Source organism: Gracilinanus agilis, chromosome 1 (genome assembly GCF_016433145.1).
Source record: "Gracilinanus agilis isolate LMUSP501 chromosome 1, AgileGrace, whole genome shotgun sequence".
NCBI lineage: Eukaryota > Metazoa > Chordata > Mammalia > Didelphimorphia > Didelphidae > Gracilinanus > Gracilinanus agilis.
The window spans coordinates 266,002,155-266,024,446 of record NC_058130.1 but is presented as its reverse complement, the minus strand read 5'-3'; the positions used below and the strand labels follow the sequence as shown (position 1 = coordinate 266,024,446).

Sequence of the window (22,292 nt, the reverse complement as noted above, 5' to 3'; positions counted from 1 at the left end):
AAGTCAGTAATTTAGGGGTTACAAGAGACATGGTTGAGGGAAAAGGACATTCTGGACGTGGAATGTACAAAGGCAGATATGAGAAAAGTTTTATAATCCAATTTGGCCCTAATGTAGTATTTGTCAAGGGTAGAATTGATACTATTTCTCAAGCATTTCAGCACTTACCTTACAAGCTGTAGTAAGGAAGCTCTTTTTGGCTGTCAGTTTTTAAACTATAGTTGATAGATTTTTAGAACTTTCATTGCATAAAGCTTGCAATTTTTATATGAGGGGCAGACTGTAAAAATTGTGGGTTTTTTGCCAGAAACAAAATCCCTGGCTTGTTTTCCTAGTTTTCACTCTAGCTTCTGGGGAAGGATCCTGTCTGAAATGAACTCAGCCTCTACTGCTTTTCTTTCACAAATTCTGGAATATTCAGTAAAGTATAGGGTAGCAATATATTGAGATACTGTTGAGATGAGGAAACTGGACAAAGAGGACTCAGGAGGAAAAAGGGAGGTTGGGAGCCTGCTTAAAAAAGTTTCCATCCTAAAACACTGATATACACCAGGGATTTAGACGAGATCGGGTGCATTCAGGGTGGTATGTTTGTAGACTACACCAGGGATTTAAAGAAATCTTTCTGTCTTTATAATAACATTAGAGGAATATATTCTGAAAAAAAATTTCACCATGACCCATTGGAAGCCACACTAAAAATGCGTGGAAAATTCAACATTAGGGAAACAATTAGAATAATCATATAAACAAAAAAGATAATAAGAATTGGAATTATTTCAATCAGTGCTGAAAAGATCTTTAATACAATCTAGCACTTATTTATGTTTTTTAAATATACCTAAAAAAGTGTGGAAAGGCTATTTCTTAGCATGATATATTTATTTAGAGATATAGATATAGATATAGATATAGATATAGATATATACCAATAATTAGCACTTTTTCCAAAGCAGAAATACTTTAAGTATTACTAGTACAAACATGGGGAAAGCAAGGATGCTACTACCCTCTTTCCACCATTATTTAAATAGATCCAGAATTGCTAGAGAAAGCAATTAAGAGCATAAAATCAAAGATAAAAACATCAATATTTATTCACCCATGTACATATTATCTCCACACCTACTTGAAAGGAAAATTTTATTTTTGTATTTGTATACTTTACACTTAGCACAATATAGGCACTTAACAAATGTTTCTTGTACAGAATTACATTTGCTAGGAAGAGAAGAGAAGAATGAGATATATACTAGAAAACAGATTACTAGGAAAATAGAAAGGATTTCTAGTTTGGTGATGCCAGTCAATTAGAGTGAGGTGGAAGGAAGGAAGGAAGAGAGGAAAAGAGGGAGGGAGGGAGGGAAGGAGAGAAAAAAAGTCAAAACCAGAGGTGGTGGAGACTATTGATACTCTTATCTAAGAGCAAGCTTATCTAAGTGAAAGACTAGCCTAGTCTAGCTAGAGCAGTCCAGCTAATGAAATCCAGGAAATCATCATATACAGAGGAGATATCATTCACCTCATTTTTCACCTGACTCTACTCTTCTGGGACTTCTCTGACTTCTCAATCATGCCCCAGGAAGCTTATTATTGGAAAAACCTCATCATCCATCAGGATTCCATCAACCTTGGTACTCTATCTCATCATCACATTCAGGCCTGGAGGGTAGAGCCATGAACTCCAAAACTTCCGGTTTAGGAGAGAACTCAGCTCAAAACATCTCATTTCTCACCTGGCTTCACTGCTTTGGGATTTCTCTGACTTTTCCTCCATGTTCTTGAGGTCAGGTGCCTTCTCATGACTTTGTAGCTTCCTTTTTTATGTTATCTTCCCCCATTGGACTATAAATTCTTTCAGGAAAGGAACTGGCTTTTCGTATTTGTATGCTCACCATTTAGCACAGTGCCTGGCACAAAATAGATGCTTAATAAATATTGATTGATAGATTGATTGTGAAGAGCTAGCTCAGTCCAGCTGTGAATTGACCCACTTTAGCAACTCTTATGCATCAAAATATTTACTAAAATATCAATATTTGTACTTTGTTTGCTAGCAAAGAACTGGAAACAAATGGTTATCTACTAATTGAGGGATGTTTGAACAAATTGTGATCTATACATAGAAAGGAAGAGAATCAGAACAGATATGTGGTAAAAACCTTGTAAAGAAAGACTGTTAAAAAAGGAGAGGATAGTCAGTAGTGTCAAATGCTGCAGAAAAATCAAGAAGAATGAGGACTAAGGAAAGGCCAATTAATTTAACATGATAGAGATCATTAGTGACCTTAAAGAGAGAAGTTTCATTCAATTGGTAGGAATGAAAGCATGATTTCAAGGCATTGAGAAGTGAGTGGGTGGTTAGAAAGTAGAGACATTGAGCCTCAATAGCTTTTTCTAGGACAGGGAATAAGCTGGTTAGTGAATCCTAGAAGAAATAATTTCACATTTGGAAATCTCAGAAAAAAACACCACAACCACTTAGATCAATAAGCAAGCATTTATTAAGTACCTACTATGTATGTTCTATGCATTTTCCTAGGTGATGGGGATACAAAAGGAAACAATCCCTGTTTTCAAGTCTACATTCTATTGTGGGAAATAGTATGTACATCTATAAGTACAGCATGTGTAGAATAAATATATACTGAGTTAATAAAAATATATTACTGTTAGGGGACACTAATCCTAGTTATTGGAGGAGGATCAGGGAAGACATCATATAGAAGGTGGTGCTTGAGCTGCATCTTGAAAGAAGAGAGGGATTCTAAGAGATGGAGGTAGAGAAGGCATGCCTTCCAGCCTTACTAAAATATGCAGATGTGATTCATGATAGCCCAAAACAATTACAATAGTAACACCAAAGATTACTGATCATAGATCACTACATAATTGAATATATTATAGTGTATACTATATGTATATAATATAACATGTTATATACTTTTGTATATATATGAAAAAGATTGAAGCACTACAAGAATACCAAAATATGACACAGGGACACAATGTGAACACATGCTGTGGAGAAAATGATGGCAATAGACTTGCTTGATACAGGGTTGCCACATATCTTCATTTTATAAAACTGCGATATCTTCAAAGTGCAATAAAGTAAAACTCAATAAAACAAGGTATACCTGTATAATGAAAATGAAGGGAAGTTGGGGCAAGGTTGTGAAGGCCTTTAAAAGTGGAGTTGATATTTTATCTTAGAGACAATAGGGAGATGGGGAGTGGTATGGCCAGATCAAAGCTAGTTAGGCAGAAAAGCAGATGATAGCTTCCATTGGGAGAGCCTTGAGGAAGAAAAATCATTTGTAGTCATTGCAATAGTTTAGACAGACTAATGGTAGCAGAGTGAATAGAAAGGAAGGGCAAGATACGAAAGTCATTTTCAAGGAAGAGATGGCAGAATTTGGCAACTAAATATATATATATATATATATATATATATATATATATATAATATACATACAAATATATATAATATATGTGCGGGATGTATAGGTATTCAGGGAGATCTAGCATCTGGTTATGAGAGTTTGCTAAGCCCTTTTCAGGGCTGCTCATCCACTTTTTGTGTCTGCCTTTCCTCTACCATTCTCCTGTGGCTCCAAGAAGCTGTAGCATGTACAGTGGCCACATACAACAGTAAAACTGTCTTGGCAAAAAGCTAAGCCACCTTGAAGGCAACTGACAGTTCTCAAACCCATTGGTGAGTTAGGGACTTCTCAGGAGAATGGGCACATGAGAACAATTTTTTTTGATAGCCATGAAGGTAGCTAAAGCAGGTGATGTGAAGCACTTAGAGTTTAGTCAGACATTAAAGATTCCAAGGTCATCTTCTGCATTACTGGGTGACTCTAGCCTTCTTGACTTTTGTCTTACCATTAAACTTTGATGACTCTGGAAGACTGAGGCTAATGACTTGCACAACTCTGCCTCACTTCAATCCAATCCAGTTCTTATGTAAATCAAGATATCACCCTATGATGGTATTGCTCCTCTTCAAAAATCAAAGATGAACAATAGCAATAGAACAACTGGGTTATATGGGATGAGGGAGATTTAGGAGCCAAGGAAAATCCTAAGATGAACCTGAAAGACTTGAAGAAAAGGTAGTGCCCTCAACAGGAATAAGAAATTTGGTAGATGTTCTATTTTCAGATTTAAGTTTGAGGTGTCTCCAGAGCACTTAGATTGTGTGATATAAATGCTGACAGTGACACTATGCCCGATGTGGGTTCTTTTTAAACACCTACTTGTTTCTAGAAGAAGTGACAGATTTAGAGAGTTCCTCCAAATCTAGCATTGCAATTACTTCTGTGTATTAACAATGAAGATACCTTCATAGGATCACAAGATATCTAAGTTGGATGATACCTCCAAGGCCAACCAAGTACCCAAATAAAAATATCCACAACATAGCTGCTAAATATTTGTCTATCATTTGTCTGAATGATGAGAAAGAATTCACCAACATCAAGATAGCAGGAATCCAGCCCATTTAATTTGTTTTGCCTCTAATTATTAAGAAACTTCTTTATATTGAGTCTGCCTTTCTGCATCTTCTTTATTTCTACCTTCTAGGCCATTTGATAGATAGCCCTTCAGATATTTGAAGCTAGCTATCACATCTCCCTTAAGTCTTTTCTTCTCTATTTTAAACATCACCATGCTTATAAGGCATTTTTTCAAAGCACTTTACCATCATCTTCTGGATTCTCTTAATTTTGTTAATGTTTTTCATAAGATCTAATTAATAGGGGCAAATTTTGTTTCCAGGTCTTTTCTATTACAAACTAAAAACAGTACTCTCTGGAGCAGCTTATAGCAAGACTTGATAGTTCTTCCCAGATCCTGCATTCTCTGAATCTTTTGATGAAACCTAGAAATGCATTTGCTTTTGTTTTGTTTTTGTCTCCCAAATCACACAGTTAATGCATATTGAACTTTAGTCCACTAAAACTCTAGATCTTTTTCAGATAAGTTAGTATTTCATCTCTCTTGAACTTAAACAGTTTGTATTTTTTAATTTATATTTCTTATCTCTCTCATCTTCTCTTCCTAGCCCAACATTTTAGCCTGAGACCTTTTTGAGTTTTGAGTGTCTTCCATTATGTTATTTATTTCTCCTAGCTTTAGGTTATCTATGTACTTGATAAGTACATTTATATACTTGATATACTTGATAGTCTATATACTTGATAAGTATGTTTGCTTTTATCCAAATAACTGATAAAGATGTAAAATAGCACCAGACAAACCACATATCACTAGAACACTCTACTTGACCATATTCTAAGTTGACAACAAACTGTCCCTGACTGTTCTTTGAATCTAGCCATATTCATCTAAACAGTAAACCATCTCAGCAGTCTAAACTAGGTTGAGGGTAACCAATAGGCCTCAAACCTATCTGTGAGTTGAGGGTTGTTTACCCTATGCCTGTGAAGACTTCCTTGGGCATCAGAAGCAGGTGTTTGGTTAAATATTGAAGAAACCAAGGTCATCTGCTGCATCTGGAGCTATCACCAGCCATCTTGACTTTTGCCTTGCCACTGAACTCTGGAGGAGGGAATGAGACTGGGCTGATAGTCTTTGTGCAACACTTTGTTAAATAAATCCAATTTATACTCCAGGCAAAAGAATCACCAGTATTGTCATTTTGGTCCTCTTCCAGTGTGAAGGACAAAAACCAACCTATCCATCTTACTATACTATTGTCTAACCTGCATCTTTCAATCTCATCCATGATCCTCTGTGGCTTAGACTGAAATTTTACTTATAATGATGCAAAAGTGTAAAAAACTCAATTTATTAATTTGCCACAATTTGTATTTTTCAGTACTATTATTATCTCTCTCCCTCCCCTCTTACCCCCTTTAGATCCTTTTAGGAAAATAAAAAAGGGTATTTTTAAGTATAAAAGTTTTATCTTATTAAGTGTATTTTCCCCTTTTCAATTCTCTTTTTCAGTGGACAATTTGCAGTTGTGAAAAAATGCCGTGAGAAAAGCACCGGTCTACAATATGCTGCTAAATTCATTAAGAAACGGAGGACTAAATCCAGCCGACGGGGAGTGAGTCGAGAAGATATTGAGCGAGAGGTTAACATATTGAAAGAGATACAGCATCCGAATGTGATCACTTTACATGATGTTTATGAGAACAAGACTGACGTCATTCTTATTTTGGAACTGTAAGCCATTTTTATGTTGTGATTTCACTGGGGTTGGGTTGGAAAAATCAACTGCTTATATCAAGAGGGTGAATGTGTGACTGTGCTCTGCACTGAGTTTCCTCCACAGCTGTACAAATGAAATGACATACTCAGAGATGTTCTATTGTCCTAAGTCAGAAATTGTGTTTACTTTACACTTAAAAAATTAGGGTGGGTACTGCCTGCCAGGAAGCTGGGGGTAGATTCACATTTTAACAGATTGTGCCTAAGTCTTACCTCTTGTTATTTTCCCACCTGATTGGGAAGTTGGCAGCACAGTCTTTTCCAGGATACATCCTGTTCATCTTTATTTATTATATATTCCTGTTTTCTTTTTTTTTCCTTTCCATCCCATAATAGCCCTTTGCTACATAAACAATTTTAGCTCAGCTAAGTAGACTTCCCTGCTTTTAGTTTCTTTAAACTGCCTAAGGTAATCATAGGAGTAGGTTGAACTGAAAGGAATTGTAAACTCGAGTAATATCACTCAGATGTTAGATAGGACTTGAGGCTTAAAGCATTTTATTTCCTTAAGCCCTACATATACAGTATTAGTAACTGGTTATGGCGCATACACTCCTATAATTTATTTTCTTGATTCAAACTGTTCCCTATTACCCAGTCTTCTACACGAAGATCTCATTCCACACTGCTCACCTAAGCAATCCGGAGAACAGTACTTAATAAATGTTCTCCAGTGGTCAAAAGTGCTTCATTTCTTCCAAGGATATTCATAGAGCAAAAAATCTGCAGCCAGAAGGCATGTTGGAGAGCATCGCTTTCTTTAACTTTATATTATAGATAAGAAACCTGAGGCCTAGATTAAGGGGCTTCCTCCCGGGCACATAAATGATTAAGAAAGTAATGAAGAAAATAAAGAGAAATATTAGAGAAGAAGACCTTTGGAAGGAGGGTCAGTTCAAATCTTAGCATAGACTGGGCCTGAATATGAGTGAACATAGAGTTCTGAGAAAAAGAGGAGAGTTTGGCAAAGAATTAAAAAGAAAGTCTGTTATAAGATGAAAAAATCCATGTAGGTCTTAAATAATGAGAGGGGATATCTGGCTTTATATGGAAGCCAACTCAATTTAAATTGCCACCCCCTCAGCTAACAAACCTGTGCCCAGGAGTTCCATCACTCCTGAGGAGTCAGAGCTAATGTCCCCCTAGGGAAAGGGCTACAAAAGGAAGGTTCTAATAGCTATGAAATTTGTCCTTATTTGGGTGTGTATATATCAAGTTTATACCATATGTTATGATACTATATTTGAGAGTCATTGCAGCATAGTGGATAGAGAGCTGGTCTTAGTACCAAGACAACCTGGGTTCAAATCCTACCTTGGACATATACTGGGACCGTGACCTTGGACAAATCATTTGAGCTCTCAATGTTCTGGGTAAACTCTCTAAGAAAGTACAGAAAATAGATGGATGGATAAAATAGGTATTTATATGTGCTAGACACTTTGCTAAATGCTTTACAAATATCTCATTTGATCAGATGAGAAGATATGAACCTGCATTGGTAGAGAGAACATGTCCCGTACCAATGGAGTCACAAGTCTAGTCCCTATCCCTTACAAAAGACATTATGGGAAAGAATAAGAAGATTTAGACAAGATATTTTCCTATAATTTGAAAATATCATGATGCATTCCATTTATATTGGGGGGTTTTCCTTGCTTTTTTATCACAAAAACTTCTCTTAAAGAAGAAATATTTCAACCTAACAAATCAATACAAAGACAATAAATACAGTATCCTAGAGTGCTGTATGACCATAGACAAGTCTTTAACCTTTATCTGCCTCAATTTCCTCAACTATAAAATGGAAGTAATAATGCCTGCCTCTCAGGATTGTTGTGAGGGTCAAATGAGATATTTGTATTACACTTAGCATGGTGTCCAGTGCATAGTAGGCACTTACGAAGTGCTTGTTTCCTTCCTTCTATCCCTCTACCAAGGGAAGGGGAAGTATGTTTTACTCTTTGTTCTCAAAGGCCAAGATTGATCATTATAATTAAATCGAGTTTGAATACTTTTGAGTGTTACTTTAATTTACACTGTCCTGGTTTCTGTATATTTCTGTATTAGTTAATTTAGGTTCTTTCAATGCTTCAAGGAATTCTTAATATTTTTCATTTGTGGTTTAAGAATGTTATGTTGGCACAACAATAGTCTACATTCATAGACCACAGCATGTTTGGCCATTCCCCAAACAATGAGCACTCACTTTGTTTCCACCTTTTTTTGATACCACAAAAAAGTGCTGTTATGAATATTTTAGTATGCATGGGTCCTTCCTTTCTGTCTTAGAACTTTGGCTGTTTGTGTATTATCCACTGTTAATCTATGAAACCTAGAAATATAATCGTTATGCTCTTCAAATTACCTGATTTATGTCTGTTGATTTTAGCAAATCTTTCCTCAAGTTGACATATTTAACACAATCTTTTCTTCTCATATGTATGATCTACAGTCCTTGTTCAAACCTAGATGTGTATTCACATTTCAATTTCAGTTATTTTTTGGTAGACTCTTTTGTTCTTTGTACAAACTGTGCAGCATAATATTTCATTTTATTTAATTATTTTTTGATTTTGATTTTGACTATTTTCCCATAGTTACATGTCAGCATAATATTTTAAATGGTTAACTCTAATAAAATTTAAAAATTTGGAGAGTTTACTTAGGTCAAACATTAAAAGGCAGTGGGGTGGGAGAGGAAGTAGGGGTAGATTAAGCCTATAATGCTTGCATTATGCTTTACTAAAGAAGTAAACCTCCTAAACTGTCAGCCTTTCCCTTTTCCCCAGCTTTAATAGTCTATATCTCTGCTCTCTATTTATTTTCTTCTAACAAACACTAAGAATCACTTAAAAAGTAATTACTCATACAGTTATCACTTAAGAGATGTGGACATACTTTAAAGAACCCAGCAGCGGACAGATTAGACGGAACAAATTTAGAGTTCTACCTAGTACTTGGTGTAGTTGTTATTTGCTTCAGGACCCCTTTCACTACTATATGAATGAGTGTGATGTATGATAAAATATAGTAACAATAATAATAGCAACTAGCATTTATATAACACTTTAGGTTTGCTAAGTGCTTTACAGTATTATCTTATTTGATCTTCACAACAATCCTTTAAGTCAGGTTCTATTATTATTCACTTTCACCAAAGAAGAAACTGAGGCAGACAGGTTAAGTGACTTGCCCGTCATCACACAATCATATGTGTTTGAAGTGGGATTCCTGACTCCAAGTCCAGTAATGTACACTAACACTCATACACACATACTCAAGCATGAGTGTGCACCTATGCAGCCTCAGAGTAAAGTATATGGCTATCATTTATTTCTTCCAGTTATACCAATGAAGCATTTTAACATTTGTAACTGAGACCACAGCTCTGACAATAAATAGACTGTATCCCATCTTAGAAAATTTTCAATAATTTTATTTAAAATGTGAGGGAATCATCATTTCCCCACCTAGGATTTATTGTGGGAACCTGAGAAATGGGCACCTATCTAGGTCTCTTCAGAAAAAAGTAAAGAGCCCTTAGCTCTGGGTGAGAGTAGTCAGGCTAACAACTCCATATGTAGGATGACCTTTATTTAACTCATCCAAAAAACACAAACATGTTTTTATCCAGCCCCATAAACAGTCAAAGCAGCTCTTTCCTTTTTGTATGTCCCAGCTACCATTATAATCCATATGTGCTGAAATCCAAAGCATTCATGGCTTCCAGAGTTGATGCCGTTTATTCCCTAGATCTGTACAGACCATGAAATTCACAGTAACAAGGAAGGACAAAGTGTGAATTTGTTCCTCCTCATTATGCTGGGTTTTTTGGTTTGTTTTTTGTTTTGGTTTGTTTTGGTTTTTTGCCAAATTTAAACTCTGGCTCCTGCTTGATCCAGAAGCTCTTTTGACTTTTTTCCCACCATTCCCATGCTGTCCAACACCGTATAATTCCTAGCTTGGTCCAGGATTTTACCACCCAGATTATATTCTAGAAACTCTTCCAATATCTTTTTTATCTTGTTTGTTCAGAGATGGAGGCTGTCTGTCATAGCAAGGGATAAATTGGATCCTTTGGCTGCATTAATATAACAAATTCCTTAGGGTTTTATTTTGTTTGGGGGGCCTAAGTTTTTATTGGTCATGGTCAAATTTAGATAGGCAAGACACCAGAGAGGTGTGAGACTAAAGGTTCTTTGAACAACTGTATGTTGGGATTGAGATTAAGTAATAAGAATACTTCCTAATAATGGGAGGTTTGGCCACTCAGAAAGGAATCTTGATTGGGGGAGAGGATGCTTATGAACTGTGACCATGTTACTCTGGTTTAATTTACAGGAACTAAAAAAAAATTTTTAATTAAATTTCATTTTAATTAAAATATATTTTCTATCCATCTCTCCAACCTTTCCCCCAAGGGGGAGGAGAAAAATCCTTATAACAAATGCATATTCAAGTGAAACAAATTTTCACATTGACCATTTCCCAAAATTGCAAGTCTTTTTTCAATTAGGGATGAATGTAGGGGATTCCAAGGCAGCCATGTGATATTCCCTTGAAAAAGTTAATTCCTTGTCAGGGATAACCTTTAGGTACATGTTGACTAGTTTTATACCTGATAATCCCTTGAACTTGGCTTTTTAAAGGAGAACAAAAACTAGAGAGATACATATTAAGAGAAACAAAGCTGAGCTGGGCAGAGAAGTCATTAGGCATAGATAGATTCAGGTGCCCACAGGTAAGTCTTGCATCCTTTACTGGGAACCATGGGCATTAAGGTATCATTTGACCCCAGAAGAGGAGGGAACCACATTGGTCTCCAAAGTAACATCTCACAGAGGAAGTAGTGAGGTGGTGAGGAGTTTATGGACCAAGCCAGGAGTTACAGGTTTATGAGCTGGGAACAATAGGGTGGCAACAAACAAGAAACAGTTTTTAGACAAGTGGAGTTTCTGAACAAGAGTGAATTCCTGGATTAAGTTATGAGGATATAGAAATAATCAGGAACTTCAGCCCTGAAGCAACAAGACTGTTATGATGTGATGGCACAAATCTGGACCTTGTCCTTGATATATATACTATGAATTTTATGAACTATGCTGGTCAGGCCATAGAATTTTATGAACTGTGTAGGCAGGATGAGTCTAATTCTCTAGTGATGATGAGCGCTTTTTCTTTGTGGGAGTCCTTAACAACTCAGGTGAGTACTGTAAACTGGAGGATGGTATGGTTCCCTAAAGGAGGCAGAGCAAACTGTAGGGATGATGATTGCTTGATTCTTTAGCAACCCGGAGTATTTTTTCCCCTTAGGGTAGTACTATAATGAAGAGAATAGTACTATAATGACAGAGAAGTGTATAGGTCCTTGGGGGAAGAGGATACCTATGAGACCCATCTGAGAGAGAAATGACTTGACTATTTATTGGCTTGGGTGCAAATTCTTTGTGCTTTGGTTTTTTGGGTTTTTTTTTTGCCAAGTTAAATAAAGTTTGTCCTGTATTTGATGTTATGTTAGCTTAAATGCTTTCATGGGAGCAAAGAGTCCTTTCCATTTTATAGTAAAGAGTTAACTAGGTAATTCAGATATTTCTAGGTAATTCCTCAATGGGAGCAAGAGCTAGAGAAGAATTTGTGTGAAAAACCCATAAGATAAATGCCAGTCCATGTAAACTCATAGCTGCTGTTCTGGGCCACTGTTTACACCTTCATGCCTTTGCTGAGTCTCTGTCTACTTTTTGCATATTATTCCTCTCCTGTAAACTTCTAGTTCTTTCCTTATCATGAAGATAGGAGATCTAAAACCATACCTTCATTTGATACTTTGCAAACTGGCCCTTAGTGACCTCTTGTGAGAAGGGTATTCTGTATCTTGTTTGGCCTTTGTACAGAGACTCTTTGGTGTCTGTGCTAAAGGGATATTTGTTCAAATACATTTCAGGAGTCATCCATTCAGAATTCTCCAAGTCTAGGAAGCAGATGGAAATGATGAGTTTATTTGTTCATTTGTTTATTGGGGAAAACCTTCTTTTTCATTCCTGAGATGATGATTTGTTGTTTTGTTTTGTTTTTATTATTTTTCTTTAGTCCTGAGATGAAGCCATGACATTGTGTCTTCTGAACTTAATGTTACTCCCCCCCCACCATACACATACACATATGCATATACAATATGCAATATGGTCAATATAGAAATATTTCAGTGAAACTATGTTTAGGAGATACTGAGTAAACTAGCACTTTCGTTTCTTTTTTTTTTTCCTTCTCAGTGTCTTTCAAGAAATATGTAAATTTATTTTTTAAGAAAGCAAACAAATCACCCTTACCACTCTTCCACCTATGAGACAATACACTGAAGTATAAGGGTTTAAAAAAAAAAGAAAGCAAACAAATGACCCTCATATACTACATTCATCCCATATCATATGAAAACAAGCATTTTATTGTTTAGTCTTAATCTGTTAAACTAAAAAATGACTTTAACTTTCTTCACTTTGATTTCTTTGCATGTTGATCATCCTGATCACTGGGTTTTTTGTTTTTTAAAATATATATATATATATATTTGTTTGTTTGTTTGTTTGTTTGTTTGTTTGATGTCTTAAAGTTCCCAGGGATCTTCCTCCCTCCCTACCCTCCCTGCACTAGAGAAGGTATCATTTGACAAAAAGATAAATGTACATATAAAATTATGTCTTGTTTGTTTCTATTTATTAGCTCTTTCTTTCAGGTGGATATACTCAAGACTTTCATTTCAAAAATAAGGAAATGGGGGGAATCTGGATAGCTCAGTGGATAGAGAGCCAGGCCCAGAGATTGAAGGTCCTAGGTTCAAATCTGGTCTCAGACACTTTCTAGCTGTATGACCCTGGGCAAGTCACTTAACCCCCCCTTTCCTAGCTCCTTACAATTCTTCTTCCTTGGATCTAATATATAATATTGATTCTAAGGTGGAAGGTAAGGGGTTTTTTAAATTAATAATAATAATAAGAAGAAAACAGGGCCCAAATTGGTTAGTAACTCACCCAAATATATGCATGTAGTTGGTGGTAGAACTAGAATTCAAACCTAGATTCTCTCACTCAAATCCAGCGTTCATTTGCTGCATTGCACTTCTTTGGTTTAGAGAACAGGATTTGTGTAATAGAAGGAAGAGATTTAGAAATGCAGGATCATTTATCCAGAATTGGCAAATTGGGGGAAAGCTTGAATGATAGAGTAAGAGGTTTTAACATTATTTTATAGGCAATATGTAGACAATAACTAGAAAAATCATTTCAAATACAAAAATCTGTATGAAAGAACATTCAATAAGGGGCAGTTATGTGGCTCATTGGATAGAGTGTTAAGCCTAGAGACAGGAGGCCCTGGATTCAAATCTGACCTCAGATACTTCTTAGCTATATGATCCTGGGCAAGTCACTTAACTCCAATTGCCTAGCCCTTACCAATCTTTTGCCTTAGTATGGATTTTAAGACAGAAGGTAAAGGTTGTTTTGGGGTTTTTAAAGAGTATTTGATGAGGTAAATGGTAGACAAGAGGTCTAGCATTTGTTTTGGTCTCATTGTATTCTTATTCTCTGGGATCCATGCAATGAGACTGTTATATAGACGAGACTGTCAACAATATTCTTTTATTAACTCTGTGCTTAAGTAGATCCCTTTACTTTAGATCTTTAATGAGCCTGCCTTAACTTGAATTCTCTTCTATAATAAATACTGTTATATATATAGTTTGGTTCTGTATACAATTGTGTCTTGCCAACTAAATTTGACTCTTACATGGAAGCAGTCCCACTGGATTATACATGTATTATCACTCAAAACATATTTCCATATTACTCATTTTTATAAGAGAATAATCTTATAAAACTTAAACCCCAAATCATATACCCTAACAAACAAGTGATAAATCATATTTTCATCTGCTTCTACTCCAACAGTTCTTTCTCCGGAAGTGGATGGCATTCTTTTCATAAATCCCTCACAATTATCCTGGCTCATTGTGTTGCTGTTAGGAGCAAAATCTATTATATTTTACTGTCCCACAATATTGCAGTTAGTATGTACAATGTTCTCCTCATTCTGTTTATTTCACTCTGCATCAGTTCATGTAGGTCTTTCCAGTTCTTTCTGAAATCATCCTGTTCGTCACAGAATCATGTTTTTGAATGCATAAAGTAAAATACATAGGCATATAAAATACAAATACATATATAATACAAATGGAACAACCAATCGTATTGAAATGTAGCAATCAAAATATTTTTTCAATAAGTTCCTGGATCCTAAGTTAAGGAGTTTTAATGTAGAGGTAACCTTGAGGTTCCTGAAGATTATTTTAGTTTAATCTCTGGCAAGTCATACGAAGTTTAAAAAACTTCAACCTCCTCTTTCCCCCAGCACCATAGATTATATATTCAACTGTAGACCATCTCAATTGATATACCAAGCAATATATTCTTTTTGGCTTTACTAATGGGCCTTCCTCTCTTCTAAACAGGTTATTAATTAAGGGAGAGAACAGTTATAATCAGCTTCATTGGAAGTATGCCCACATGAATGAAATCACACTCTAAAAATTTTGAAGGAACAAAATTATCATGTAGTGGCGCCTGCAGTCATGCGATCTCGGTTATAGTCCCTGATAGTTTGCTAATTAGCATTATGACTGGACAAATTTGTTAAACTTTCAGAGCCCCAGTTGAAAAAAACAAGGGGTAAGACTAGATAAACTCCATGGGCCTTTTTATAATTATATAATTTTATAATCCTTTTTCCTATCCCTTCCTTGTATGCCTTTGAACAGTCTCTTGTGTGTATCTGAATGGGCCCAAGAACTGAGGGGAACACTGTGAATGTTTTACCATGGTTCTGCTGTGAAATCTTAACATTTGGATATCTGCCTGGGTGTTTGTTGCTGTCTATACAGATAAAGTTGTAGACAGAATCTGATCCTGACTACTGGGCCAATTGTGCACATAAAACCACTACCACCACCATCCCCCAGACAAAAGGAATCTGCCAATTCTGTGAACCCTCTTGAGCTGCTGCTTGTCCCATCTTGTCTCAGTATCATGTAGCTTCTTCAAAAATACTACTCCTTAGACCAAGGGGTCCATCTCTAACATTAATCTTAGAAATTCTGTGAGCTACTTTAAGAATAAAAAAATTTATTTATAAAAAATAAAAATAAAAAATGTACTTGATACATAGATTGAAAAAAATGTGACTTTAGTTACTCAATCATTAAGCATTTAACTACTCATTCTGTACCAGGCATTCTGGTAGGTCTTGTGATACAAAAGGAAATTTTAAACAATTCTTGCCATCAAAAAGCTTAAATTGTAGCAAGGAAGATAATATATAAATACAGCATATACACAAAATAAATACAATGTAATTTGGTGGGGCACACAATAATAACTAGTTACATGTTGTTTATCTCTGTACATAGACTATCTCATTTGATCTGCATTTGCAACTAGGGAAGTCAGGAAAAACCTTGTGTGAGATGGCATTTCATCTAAGTTTTGAAAGAAACCAGAGCTTCTAAGAGGTAGACATGTGGAGAGAATGCATCACAGGCATGGGGAGCAGCAACCTCTATGTGAAGCAGCATGGAGAGGAGATGAATGTCTGTATAAACAGAACAGCAAGAGGGCCAGTTTATCTTGACTGTAGAGTACATGAAGGTCAGGTAGGGATATGGAAGAAAGAATCTATAATAAAACTGGAAAGGTAATTTGGAGCCAGGTTATAAAGGATTTTGAATATAATACTAGAGATAATATGGAGCTACTGGAGCTTATGAAATAGGGGAAATACAGGGTCAGACCTGTGCTTCTGAAAGAACACTTTATCAGCTGCATGAAGACGGTTTGGAGTTAGGAAAGATTTGAGGTAGGAAGACCAAATAGTCTAGCCTGTATGAGTATAGAAAAGGGAGGTGCATAAAAGGGATGTTGTGTGAGTAAAGTCAATAAGTCTTGGCAAATGATCAATAATGCTTAATTGCTCTTAACACAAAAGTCAGAGATGTGGTAAGCCCAAAGTAAGGAATCAGAAGATTTCTGGCACTACCTCTGTAGGACTTTAGCCATTTATTTAACTTCTCTCCTTTGTTTTTTCCTTCTCATTCACTTTTGACTGACTTCCACTCAGAATCATTGCCTTGTTATGATTTATAAGATGGAAATGGTGTATATTGCCATGGAGCTTAAATAAACTGATGCATTCCTATGAAATACAGTGAGAATTCTCAACTCAGTTCCAAACCACTTGCTTTCTTGTTGCTTTTTTTTTTTAAACAGGCAGCCAATGTGGAGAGAACAAGTTTTTATTAAGCACCTACCATGTCCAAGCACTATACTAAAGACTTTACAAATATTATATCATTTAATCACTTATAGTAACTCTGGGAAGTAGGTGCTATTATCATCCCCATTTTACAATTGAATAAAATTGAGACAGAGACTAAGGGGCCTGCCCAATGTCACATGGCTAATAAGGCCAGATTAGATTTTCCTGAAGATCAGTGGGAAAGTATTTATAAAGCATTTTGAGAACTTTAAAGTGCTGTATAAATATTAATTATTATTGTTATTATTATTATTAGACATTTAACTCTGATTTTGGGATGAGTTAATAATTCTTATCTCTCGATTTAATCACATCAGGGAGCTGTGAAGTTATATTTAAATATGTGTGTAATGCTATACAGTTTAATGCGAGATTTATTGTCCAGTCCAGCCCTACCTTATAAACCATGTAGTCTGTATATCTCTCATACAAGAAAATTATGTTCATATTCCTTTAGCCCACTAACTACTTGATACCTACTGCAAGCTGATACAGACTACACCATTGGCAAATCAAGAACTTTAGATTGCTTTTTAAAGTAACATGTATTGATTAAAGGGAAAACTTTAAATTACCTTGAAGCCCTAAAATTTAATGTAATAACAGTGTCACTTATCTCACTTTAACAGATATAGATTAAGCACCTACTATATGACAAACATATTATTTACTATGAAAAAAAAAGACAAAAAAGGTTGCAGTCCTTATCTCTAAGAATCTCATATAAGGAGCTGCTAGGTGACTCAGTAATTAAAGAGTCAAGCCTAGAGATAAAAGGTCCTGGATTAAAATCTGGCCTCAGATACTTCTACTGACTTTTGTAGAGGTTTTCCTTTAAATTCTCTACAGGGCCTTCACCAAAGCTAGTTGAGTCACCCTGGGCAAGTCACTTAACTCAAATTGTTCTTCTGCTTTGGAATCAATACTCAAAGACACATGTAAGGGCTAAAAAAATCATATACTTGGTCATAAGTGACTGCCCATCCACTCGGTATTTCTTGTGGAGATAATAGGGCCAAACTCTTCTGAATGATTGCTGACCTAATTTAGGAAATTTTTCAGTTTGTAGGGCTTGGTAAATTCAGCACAGTGTCATTTGTAAACAGGAACATTCGGAGTAGCACACTATATATATAGAATCCTTCTACTGATGTGAGTTCTGGGGTACAAATCTTCCACTATGCCCAGCATATTCCATTGATATCTGCACAATATCACAAGAACTAGAAGCTGCTGCCCACCCCTGCCCAGCACTTTGGTGAAGCCCCTTTAAAGAATTTAAAGGAAAGCCTCTACAAAAGCCAGTAGGACTAGCATATATAGAAGAGTTACAGTCTACATCACTGGAAAGAGTCCCCTAATTGATGAAATCAAAGATTCAGCAAAATGTGGACATATATTCTGAGGATTCTATCCAGTGTATTACTACAAGTATTTATTAAGTGCCTATTACTTGCCAAGCACAATGCTTGGATACAGGGGATATAAAACCAAAAACAAAACAGTTCCTGCTCTCGAAGAGGTTAAATTCCTTTGAGAGGAAACAAGATGAACACAGATTAAGGGGTGGAAATGCATGGAAATTTTCAGGGTTGAAAGATGGAGTCACTTGCAATGGAGGGTAGGATTTCATGAGTTGTTACAAGCTGGCTCCAGCAACACTGGTAGATATATAGATCTATGAGTCATCAGCACAGAAATGAAAGTATTAATCCATGGAAGCTAATGAGATTATTGAAGGAGAATAGGTAAAAGGAGAGGTTGCAGGAGAGAGAGCCCTGTGGTTTACCCACATCAGTGGTTCCCAAACTTCTTTGGCCTACCACCCCCTTTCCAGAAAAAATATTACTTAGCCCCCTGGAAATTAATTTTTTTTAATTTTAATAGAAATTAGTAGGAAAGATAACCCCCCCTGGATCACTGCAGCATCCACCAGGGGATGATAGCTCCCACTTTGGGAATCAAGGACCCACACAAAGGGGATAGAAAATGGATAAGCATCTAACAAATAGACAAGTATGAGAAAAAGAGGGGAGAATAATTTCTGTACCCACAAATCTTAGAGACTTACAGATAATTTGGGGAAATGGAATTCACAATGATCCTTGTACACTATAGAGGATAGAATAGTCAGTATTTGTTCAATAATCTGGCTATGTAGGAGTCCATAAACTTCTTGTAACATAACCCCTTTGACAATCTTGTAAAACCTAACACACCGTAATAAGAAAGTTTTTTTAATTGTAGTTAAGGGAAATGTTAATTTCAGTTAAATGTTAGTGAAAAGAAAGACATATTATTTTCCCACTCAAGTTCACAGATCCTCTGAAATCCCTCAGAGGGTATATTTATGATATTACCCTTCCAAGTTAAGAACTCTTTCTCTAGAACCATACTGATAAACAGCATGAATTAAAAGATCCTCTCAATTGGCCTATAGTATCTAGTATTTTTTAATTTCAAAATTATAATTTTTGTGAGCCCTAGGCTGAGATTGTTTTACTTTTTATTTCATTATATATGTAATATGCATATTACATATATAACATATATAATAAAAATTCATTAATTTTTATTAGATAGGTTTTTACTTTACTAGAAATAAAATTGTTATGATGTGAGCTGTAATTTTGCAAATGGGGAAACGGAGGCAAAAAGAGTTCAGTGACTCGCTTAAGTTCTTATAGCTCATAAGTGTCTGAGGTTAGATTTCAACTCAGAAACATGAGTCTTCCTGACTCTAGACCTGGTGCCATATCCACTAAACTGTCTAGCTGTCCTATTATTCTATTATTATTCTACTACCCTCTTCCATTTGAAGGGTAAGTTTATTCCATTCACTCTTAGGACAGTATTCTGTTTTTTTCCAGTCTTTTTTTTCTCTCTTTGTTCCCTACCTCCTCTTTACAGATGATTAAGGAGCACAGAAATAATAATAATAATAAAAATAAAGAATACAGTCAGCATTAAAATATATAATTGAAATAATCATCCCACTCTTTGCCCTTTTTTTTTCACCCTGACCATTGGTTTTTACTCATTTCTACCTTTTAAATATTTCCTTATGATTTACATCTGAAATTGAAATTTGTTTCACTTGGGATTATTATCTCCCCAACTCTACCCTCTCTTAAATTCTACTGTTCCTTCTTCCTATTCCCACCTATTTTTCCTTATTGAATTCAGTGCATTTCTACAACAAATTCTTTGTGTGTGCCTGTGTGTGTGTGTGTGTGTGTGTGTGTGTGTGTGTATGGGTGTGTCCAACCATCCTTTTCCTGTTTCAGATACAGTAAAGCTTATTTCATGGCCTGTCCTCCACCCTGTCTTCTTTGTAAACAACTAAGTCTAAGAATTAGTGCAAATAATAAATTCCCTGAAGTACTTGCATTTTCAAATGCAAGCATGTTTTATTGAGATAGAACCAATATAATTATAACTCTGAATAGTGTGAATTTGAATATATGCAGGCACCTGTCTCACAAAGTTATTTTGACAATCAAAGGAAATAATATTTCTAAAAAGACCTGTAATAACTGTAGTTCCTGGTATAGAGGAGGCACTATGCAAATACTTATTCTATTCCCTTCCCCTCTTATCTCCTCTATTTGGGTTTCACAGGTCTAGTCTTTTTTTTTTTTCCAGGCATGCTTGAAAGTCTTTTATCCTACTAAAGATCTATTACCTCCCCATCCTCCACCCCATAGGATTATATTGTTATGCAGCATGAGTTATTATTGGTTGTATTTCCCCCTCCCCATTTTAAAATTACATTACCTTTCTGAATATCATATTCCAAGATTTCCCTTCCTTTGTAATAGTTTTAGCAAAGTTCTATCTGGTTTTCTTGTGGGGTTTTTTGATATTCAAAGCTTTCTTTTTTCTTTTTCCTCTCTTTCTCTCTTTCCATCTCTTAAAGTGCACTGAGAACCTTTTCACTTTGCATTAGCCCACCATGAACTACCTACCCGCCTCTCTCTCTCTCTCTCTCTCTCTCTCTCTCTCTCTCTCCCCCTTTCTCTTGCATTATTTTTTTTCTTTGACAGAAATGCTTTAGATATTGGCTGAGATATCCCTGAGTGTTTTAGGTTTCTTTCCAGAAATGAACTTTAGATTCTTTTTATTTTCATCTTGCCCTTTGACTCTAGAAAATATGAACATTTTTTAATGCTTTCTTAAAATATTGTATCTAGGTTTTTTATCTTATAATTTCCAGGATATACAGATATTTTATTATTATTTCTTCTAATGCTGTTTCCAAGTAAGTTGTTTTTGATGGTAAATACCTTATATATTCTAATTTTTCAGTTTTTTTACTTTGTTCTGTATTTCTTGTTTGATGGAATCATTAAGTTCTGTACTCTCTTTTTTTAAGGAGTCTAGTATCTGGGTCTGGTCTTCTTCCAGTTCTAGAGTATTTATTCTAAAAAATTTTCTTTGAAGAATGCTAATATCATTTCAAATTTCAATTTTTATCTTTTATTTCATTTGACTTAGCCACTCCTGGAGTCCTTGTGGCCAAGCCATTCTTTTCTCTGAGGGACTTCTTCTATTTATTGTGGAGTTGATCTTTTCTATATTTTTCTTTTAGGTTATTCTTAGCACTATGATTTCTTCCGTGGATTCAGTGTTTTCCTCTATATATTCATGTTCCAACTTCAGTTTTTGTCATAAGCTTTTATAACATGATCAGGCTCCAACCTTTCTTGGTATCTGAAGTGAGATAGAAAAGCACTTTTTGGTCTTTTCCCTTCTATAGCCTGTATGCCTCTGCCACTGCTGCTCTGAATGGAATGGATTGTAGTAGACTGAACCCTTTGTCACAATTCCTGGTTTCTACTTCTGCCTCTGTGATAGCCTAAATATAAGTACTAGTCTTGGTCACATTTATCACTGTCCCCTTCTCCTTATATAGAATCCAGTTAGGAATTGTTTCTATCCCCTATTATGACTTTGAAAGGCTCTAGCTATTGGAGATTGGACTTATCTTTGCCCTCTCAAAAGTTCCTCCAGTATATAAGCAGCCTAGATACACTGCTAACCTTTTTTTTTTTTTGCCTGTGGAAGCATTGCTTTAAGTGCTATTTGAGCAACCCCATCACAAGAAGAGCACTGAATTTACTTTCTTTTAGGAGCACTGGCTTTCCATCTCTTAAAGTGCCCTGGGAACCTTTTCACTGTGCATTGGCCCACCATGAACTACCTATATCCCATATGGCTGCTTTTACTGACTAGAGCCTGGATTTTACTGGCTTCAGGCCCAGATGATAGGGAATTCGTGTAGGCTCTTAACTCCCTTCATATGTTTCCTTTTATTGAATGCCCAGAAACTTCTGGCAGATTTCTGAAAATCCTAGTATAGAGAAAGGCTCTTATTGGTGTTTCTCTATGGAAATAGTGTCAGATTTTTATATCCCTGGGCTCATAGATCACTACAAATGGAGACTACAGCCATGAAGTTAAAAGGCACTTGCTCCTTGGAAGGAAAGCTATGGCAAATCTAGGTAGCATATTAAAAGGCAGACACCACCTTGCCAACAAAGATCCAGATTTTTAAAACTATGGCTTTTCCAATAGCTATGTAGCTGTGAAAATTGAACCATAAGAAAAGCTGAGTACCACAAAATCAACACTTTCAAATTGTGGTGCTGGGGAAGACTTTTGGACAGCAAGGAGAT

At 35.8% G+C, this 22,292-nt stretch overlaps 1 protein-coding gene across 1 annotated transcript in view; it reads left to right on the top strand.

Annotated features, from left to right (window-relative positions):
* The window catches only part of DAPK1 (death associated protein kinase 1), a 252,352-nt gene that overhangs the window by 121,109 nt on the left and 108,951 nt on the right, over positions 1-22,292 (top strand). Inside the window, exon 3 of the mRNA XM_044679822.1 lies at positions 5,983-6,204. Coding sequence (XP_044535757.1) covers positions 5,983-6,204 — 222 coding nt within the window. The remainder of the gene's footprint in view (positions 1-5,982; positions 6,205-22,292) is intronic.